The sequence below is a fragment of the Sardina pilchardus genome, chromosome 20, assembly GCF_963854185.1.
Source record: "Sardina pilchardus chromosome 20, fSarPil1.1, whole genome shotgun sequence".
Lineage (NCBI taxonomy): Eukaryota > Metazoa > Chordata > Actinopteri > Clupeiformes > Clupeidae > Sardina > Sardina pilchardus.
The window spans coordinates 5,189,968-5,198,370 of record NC_085013.1 but is presented as its reverse complement, the minus strand read 5'-3'; the positions used below and the strand labels follow the sequence as shown (position 1 = coordinate 5,198,370).

Here is an 8,403-nt window from a genome sequence, read left to right as displayed (position 1 = left end):
GTGTGTGTGTGTGTGTGTGTGTGTTCATATTCCCATCCAATTTCAACCATACTGAAAACCTGAGAGAAATCACATTGATTTATTTGAAGTGCTAAATAAATATGGGGCCCAGCCAAAAAAAAAAAAAAGCCTCATATAACCCACAAGTAAAGGCATGTTGACTTGCTGCCCTGCAATGTTTTTGCCTGGAGGCTACACATGAAGACCCTTTGCAGGCGTGCTCAGCTACGGCTAGTAGCCGGGGGTTGAGGGGGGAAGCTGGGCTGGGCTGGAGCCCTGGTGTGGGCTACCCACACTCCAGTCCTTTGACTGGCCTAGGCCCGTGGTGTAATCTGCCGGACCGGGCCGGACACACCTGGACACTGGTGTGGCAAGCAGCCTGCAGCCCCTGTGGTCATGACTCAACTCGCCGAGCTCCTGTGGACGCACAACACACAGCTCACTCGTCTCGTCTCATCTCATGAAAAAGCAGCCCCATCCACATTTCCATGATTTCATTTCATATTAGGCGGCAAAAGGGAAAGGAGAGAGAGAAGAGGGGGATGGGGGTGGGGGGGTTATGGGTGGAAAGAAAGAACTTTGAAAAAAAGAGGTGTTGCATTTACTCTTGTAGAACATGATAAATATGTCTCCACTATGAAGGTCACACAACCTCGGCACATCAAGAAATATTTGGCAGGCCGACATAATGCTTTTCAAGTTTGCGGAACAAATGAAATTCTGCTGCTCTGTTGCACTTTTCCACCAAACAACCATTGCAACTAGCTTTATATATTGTCTGGGCAGCAGACCATCTAATGGTGTTTTCTTGTGGCGGGCCCCGGTCGAGATGATCGAGAATAGCAATCTGCTACTTAGATGTAAAGGCAGGAGGCAGCATCTATATTTGCTGGTGAAATTATCCTATTATGCCCCTGATGCTTGCAAAAGCTAACATAAATTGATCATGACAACTATGAGCGTAGGTGATGTGAGGCATTCCACGCAGGCTTTTCTGAAATGAAGGTTTTAAGGAAGGCAAAGACGCTTGTTGCTTAGTGTCTTCTTCAACACCCCTGCAATTGAAAGCTATATTGTGAATGAATGGGCAATAAGCACAATTGGATCCAAGTGAGTCTTCAAGGTAGTTAGATTCTTTTAACTGGGGGGTGGGGTGGGGGGGGGGGGTGTGCAGTGGAGTAGAGTGAATCAGTGAGAGAATGTGCCATTCTATAGCAACAGATCATTCTGGCTCGAGTATAGGGGGCTCTGCTATTTGTCCTCGCCTCTGAAATTATGTACAGTGAGAGTGGAAAAAAGACAAACAATAGCAGATGATTTTTCTCCCGCTAACATTTTTCATCTTTTCAGACGGTCTTTCTCTCCCCATCTTTCAAATCTGGTCTAACCGATTTTGCATTTGTGGTGGTAAAAAATTAATCTATGTGTCGGCCGGTAGGGAATGCTGGGGTTTCCGGGCGTGATTTATTGCCAGCCTAATTCAAAATGGCTTCAGATGATGAACGCCATAGAAAGTCGGGAGTTGCATTTTGGAAGTATGAAACTGCCTGTTCCGAGTTGTCTGATTGAAAATAGCATAAATCAGAGCACTCAAAACCTTGTGCTGGAACAGAACAAATCTATAAAGAAAAACCTCTCACCGACTCCTGTACATTACATTATTAGTCTACATTTATGGGTCACAAGTATTTACTTACTGCTAAAATTACTTAAATTTATGGGCGCCCGCTTCACACAAAAGCCTCTCAGTGAATGACAAAGCTTATTTCTCTGATGCTTTCAGGCAAAACATTGCAGGGGCTCAATCTAACTTTGTCACTGTGTCCTGAAGCCCATTGCTGCTCTGTCGGTGGAGATGCGATCAATACTGTGCGGGAGAATAAAAGCATGGCTCTATTAACGTGCTTTTGCTTAATGAATTTTTTTTTTTTTTTTTTTAAAAGACACCAAAAATGACTGAAATCAGAAACTGAGCACGATGACGGATGATTTGTGCTCTTGCTGTGGGCTAGTGAGAGTGTTGCTTTCCGAATGAGGTGGCTGTCAACGGGAGGGCAGTGTCAGGTCTCAGCGCGCCAGAAGAGTATTACTTACCTTCCTCAGGGACGCCATGTTTTAGTGGCGGGCAGATTTTTTGGGTCAGGCCATGGCATCTTTTAGAGGGCAGGGTGGCGGGGGTCGCCGGTGATTCGAGAAGTCACTTGATGGGGCTGTGTCTCTCCTGGGGTGGGGGCTTGGGGGTGGGGGGTTGATGGGGCCAGAGCTAATCACCACCTCGACCCGCTCCTGCTCCCCGGCTGGTCACTACTGCTGCTGCTGCTGCTGCTGCTGTGGCGGCGATGATGCCCAGGGATCCCCTGCAGAGCGCAGCAGAGGCAGCGCCGCCGTAACCTCCAGCCTGGAGGGGGTCGCCTCTGACACCACCGCTGCCTGCACAGGGCCCATCAGATGAATCAGGCAGTGGCGACTGGAGTCTGTGTGTGTGTGTGTGTGTGTGTGTGTGTGTGTGTGTGTGTGTGTGTGTGTGTGTGTGTGTGTGTGTGTGTGTGTGTGTGTGTGTATGGAATATGTGGATCATCTAAACTATGTTGCAGCTTCAGCTGCTGTCTCGAACCCTCAACCCTCAATCTCTACCTGCAGATTAACCTGGAAACTAAAGCGCATATATTCACTAGATATTGTAGATAATAAGAGTATTACAGTATGTGTTATGGTTTGGGCCTATTTTATTGTATTTTTCAGTGGTGTGGTAGGGCATCCTCCTCCACACAATATTCCTCTTTGTTGCTGTGGCCATTTATGATCCGCTCCGCAGCTGCATAACCAGACAAAACGCCAGCCCTTAATGGAGGCACCCACAAATGGCAACAGATACCAACCAACGATTGATGCCAATGATACTAATAATTACTACATTAAGCAATGCATTGGTCCTGGATTTGAACGAGCTTAAGGACCTACTGCAATTGGTGTGTTCTCTCTATATGATGCTTTTGCATAAATTACACATATCAGGTACCCGGTTGTTGATTTGTATTTACACAATGGTCAAACAACTTTTATACAGTCAGGGCTAGTACTGTAGAGTGAGTCCTGGCTTCAGACCTCGATTCAGTTCTGTGTTTACTTTTATAATGACACATAAGCAGCGGAGGCTGATCCTGGCACAGTGGTAAGCAGCACCCTGCCTGAAGCGGTTTTTGTGTTGCAATATTATTTTTCTGCCAAAAATGCAGAAACCGCCAGTGGACATTTTCAATTTCTGGTGCATGGATTCTGCTCCCAATGGGTAATTGCATAAATAAATTCAAAGCGGGGGCACAATTCCCCAACACATCCCCCTGCTCAGAGGCCTCTTTGAAGTTGCTGTAATGTTGGTTGAACATTGCAACACCCCCTTGCGGCCAACGGCACATAGTCCAGTCCAGGGCTGCAATTGCCTAACCCCTCAATGTCTCTTTCTTTTCTCCCCCCTCCATCTCTCTCTCTCTCTTTCTCTTTTTCTCTTTCTCTTTCTCTTCCTGGCTTTCAGGTTGCAGGCTTTGAGGAAGGAGAAGTCCCGCGATGCAGCGCGCTCGCGGCGCGGGAAGGAGAACTTTGAGTTCTACGAGTTGGCCAAGATGCTGCCGCTGCCGGGCGCCATCACCAGCCAGCTGGACAAGGCCTCCATCATCCGCCTGACCATCAGCTACCTGAAGATGAGGGACTTCGCCAACCAGGGGGACCCGCCGTGGAACCTGCGCATGGAAGGCCCGCCGCCCAACACCTCAGTCAAAGGTAGGACCTTACAGACACACACACACACGCACACACACACACACACACACACACACACACACACTGGAAATCATAAATATATGAACAAACAGATATAAGAACACAGACACACACACGGACGCTAGGGGTTTCATGACGACTGAAATGTACTAGTTGATGAAACCCCTAACAGACACACACACACACACACACACACACACACACATACTGATAAGCACACAATGGAGAAATATGGAGTTATGAATTTTACAGATAATTGTGTACACTGCCATAATGTTATGTAAAACCCATAAACTCATATTCAGAATGTCATAAAACCATCTGTGTTATGTGATTCATAAAAATCCTTTGCGCACACCATACTGAAGTCAAGTGACTTACATGAATTCTATACACACAATTCATTTGGAAGACGATTACATTTGAAACGATATTGCTACTACACTGAATATTCCTATCAATATAAAATAATGTTTGTCATGGTGCAAAAAACCCTCTTCCTCTATTTGCTAATCATTTTAGCCCTAAAACATATAATCAGTATTTCATAATTAGAAAGTGGGGAAATGTTTCGCTAATGAGACGAGACGTTGAAGTGTATATGTGAAACCGGGAACACACAGGAACACAGGAGATATTAATGACTTAAATAATGTCAAGTGTTGCTTAGCACGCTCCCGTGCCCTTTTCCCTGCTGCTGAGGCGACGAGAGCTTCGGGGTTGGGGGGGGGGAGAACTTTTTCTACCCCCCCCCCCCCCCCCTCATTCATCCCGTGTCCAGATTTGCTGATACGGTATTATTATTCCCACATCTTTTTGTTTGTCACAAAATTAAATACAAGGCCTGCCAGAGCAGCCCTGCGCACCGCCGAAACAACTTGAACCAAAGTAACACGTCGCGCAGACTCTGTTCGATTCCTCTACCTTTTGAAATGAGATTTGAAAAAAAAGTGGTGGTGGGGGAAAAAAATAAAAATATATTGTACAGTAGCTTTCCATATCCTTCAGCATATCCCCCAAAGGGTATCTCTGTTAAAGCGTTACCATTTTAATTAGCCTGGACCAAGGGGCCAGTTTTATTTCTCTCTCCCCCCCCCCCCCCCTACCCCCCTCCGACATGAGTGTGTGAGTGTCAGCTTACAACTCCACAGCAGCCAGGCCTGGGCCCACAGGTGCTACTTTGGAGCCTGGTGCTGTGAACCCGTTCCACTGTACTCACCCCGCTTGTCTGTACTTAACAGGCCCTGTTTTTGAAGGGGCGTGGGGGGATGGGGAGGGTCAGATGATGGCTCTGGTGGTTCCTGTGTATTGTTTGCCCCAACGTCACTACACAGAGTGAGGGGGGTAAAAATGAATGGCGAGTGTTTCTTCCCCGTGCCCGTGTGTACTGTTTGTTCTGGCGAGCTCACAACAGATGGCATCATTGTTGTCTTGCTTTGAAGAGAGGCATGCATTTTAATGAGCAAATGTATACAAGGAATAATGCGCCATGGAACAAACACACACACACACACACACACACACACACACACAAACGTGCACACCCTACCAGCCACTACCATGTCTATTTGCCAGACTACTTCCTCTCACACGATTAAGACCTGCACACTTTGCATTTCATCAAAGAAAGTAATATAGAGGCAGCGCTGGAAATCAAGTGTGCAGACTACATTTAGGTATTTTAATGAACACTCAGCAAGGTGAATTCTCTCCTCTTCCCTTAGGACAATGGGAACGGCCCCAGTGTCCCTATATCCTATTGACAGCCCCCACTTTCAATTGAATCACTAACTCACCACATTTTATTTGCACTACATTTGGAACAGACCTCGTATCGATTCCCGTTTTGTTGCCTTGCGTCACTCCTGGCTAATGGATACTCCGTCTATGCAACCCTCCCCCATCCCCCCACACTTCCACCGCAACTCCTTTCTCCTCCTCCTCTCTCTTCCTCCTCCTCCTCCTCCTCCTCCTCCTCTTCTTCTGTCTCTCCTTCTCCGCGCCTCCTCTGTTTGCACAATGTCTTTAGGTGAATACGCCAGAGTCAGATCCGTAAGGAGATCTGGTCCTTATGAGAATTCTTTTCGCTGGATGTCATTTGATGGGCAGGCATGGCCAGACATGGGCACTGTGAGTTTGGTGTTTGTTGTTCAGACGCTCCCATCCACCCAACCCACCCGCCCCCCTACCAGAGCCGGTGTTAGCGTAGCGGCATATGCTAATGTGGGCATATGGCGTGTTATTGGATCAGGTGAAGGGAGTTTAGAGGGCAGGGCCCATTCCACCACCGGATTGTTTGTGCACACAATTCAAGGTGAAGCTTAGGGAAGCGATATTGTTTCTGATGTAGCGGAGTCTCTGTTCATTTGGCAGTCCAGTCCCTTAATCAATTTGGCTCTTACTTTGCATGTGTATTCATAGGCACATATGCACACATACTGCCACATTCAGTCACACAACCACCACACATACACACACACACACACACACACACACACACACACACACACACACACACACACACACACACAAACACACTAGTATGTTGGCAAAGCTGTGACTGTTATTATTTGGGATTTTCGGATAAGAAACAAACATGCACCAGAAAAAAATGAAACAAAACAAGAAAACTCCTGGGTTTACTCCTGGCAAGGCATGCCTACTTAATAACTGATGATTGCAACCTTTTGGGAAATATCCGCCCAGCCGCAGCTTCGTACATCAGTTCTGTTTTAGGAATAGCTGTTTGCTCCGAGACAACCTGTCATTGAAATTTTTTCCCCCTCACTTTTTTTCCAGCATTATGATAAGTAAAAAAACAAGCGCTGTTTCCTGCTTGCCATGATGGCTTTTTGGACTCACTAAACATCATTAAGACGAGGCCCCTTTTCTGCTGAATACAAAACATGAGCGACACAGCAGAGAATGCAACTCCTTATCAGCAATAAAGGCCACCGGGATTACTGGCATGCAGACTAAAAGAATTTGACCTCCACTTCACAAGTGCTCATTTATTATCATAACTTGTGCAAGCGAGCCACTCTCTCTCTCTCTCTCTCTCTCTCTCTCTCTCTCTCTCTCTCTCTCTCCTTCTCTCCATTTTTTTGTATTTTTTTATTTCTTTATTTATTTATTGTATTTTTAGCGTCCATTGACCTTCTCCGTAATTGACCCATCAACTAATTTTTTTTCCACCCTTTTTCCGAAGCGTTTAAACCGAAATTTGCTAGTCTCTGTCAGAGGCGGTTCACATCTGCTGAAGGACACTGCACAAACAAGCGTGACCTTTTCTGTTGTTTGGAGGCTGGCGCCAGCCTCCTGACCCCCTCCACCACCTGTGCCTTCATTACGCATGCATGCGAACGCGCAGAGCAGTCACCAAAATGCCACACTTTATGAGCAACACGAAAACCCAAGGCTTCCTGAGAGAGAGAGAGAGAGAGAGAGTGAGAGAGAAGAAGAGTGAGAGAGAACTGTACTCTCTCAAGCTAAGTGTCAGTGCAGTGACTAGCAATGAGAGCTACTGTACCACTAGTGTATTTGACATGCATCATCTTTACTAGTCATGCTACTATGTTATATTTTTTTTAATTGTTCAAAATATTCTCACTAATTCTAACTTTACAGAAGGCACAACTTATTGGTAATAATGCTTCATGAATAGTGTCGGTAGTCCTATAGACATGTTACTGTACAGCCATAAACTTCTTAAAGGCCACACAATCTTAAAACCAGAGAGTCAGAGGATGAGCTGAACTGAATTTGATAACTTTGAATTGTAGGCGATAATGATGTCAGTGGAATGAAGAACACAGTACTAGCTTGATTAGCATGTCATGGATAATATAGCTTTACACATCTACCATTGTTATCTACTTTTGAATGTCAGTCATATTAAATAGAATCTGACATATTTTATTAATATCTAAATTGCTTTCGATTAGTGATGCTCCGATCGATCGGCCGCCGATCATGATCGGCCGATATTGGCTAAAAATGGCTTGATCGGTGAAGCTCAAAAGCGCCGATCAAAAAAGCCGATCATGTGACCTAAATTACTTGCGTGACATTTTTTCACCTGCAGGCGCGGCGCACAGGCACACAACAGCCTAGAGTAGAGAGGAGCTTGCAGTGGCAAACATGAGTAGGCTAAAGGTTCAGTGTAAAATTAACCATTTGCAATGTATGTCGTGCTGAAATCCCTCGAGATGGAAGCCACCAAAGACGTTTTAACACCACTGACGGACAACTGAATATGTCGGGTATGAGAAACTAAACCAGCCAACTTCCCCATCCTTCAATCAGCCGACTGTAGGCCTACTAATGATAGGGATGATAAGATGGAAAGGCATTACGTTCAGAATTAATTTGCCTCCTCGAACAACCTCTATTTCGTTGTGGAGGATAAAGCCCAATTATGATTTTGGAAATATCTGTAGCCTAAAAGATTTTTGAAAGACAGTCAGACTCTCACATCTAAAGACAAATCATAGAGTTTTAAGTCACAAACTAGTCACAGACTATGCAGACATGCGATAATATCAGACATGTTTGATATTGTTGTAACGGCAGAATTAGAAAAAGACTGGCTTACAACCGCTAATTAACACCTTACATTAAACGAGT

At 45.6% G+C, this 8,403-nt stretch overlaps 1 protein-coding gene across 1 annotated transcript in view; it reads left to right on the top strand.

The window, feature by feature from the left end:
* The first annotated feature begins 3,134 nt into the window (after positions 1-3,134).
* Positions 3,135-8,403, top strand: part of LOC134067956 (neuronal PAS domain-containing protein 3) — a 186,411-nt gene continuing 181,142 nt past the window's right edge. The window contains exons 1-2 of the mRNA XM_062523449.1: positions 3,135-3,172; positions 3,533-3,777. Of these exons, the coding sequence (XP_062379433.1) occupies positions 3,135-3,172; positions 3,533-3,777 (283 nt within the window). The remainder of the gene's footprint in view (positions 3,173-3,532; positions 3,778-8,403) is intronic.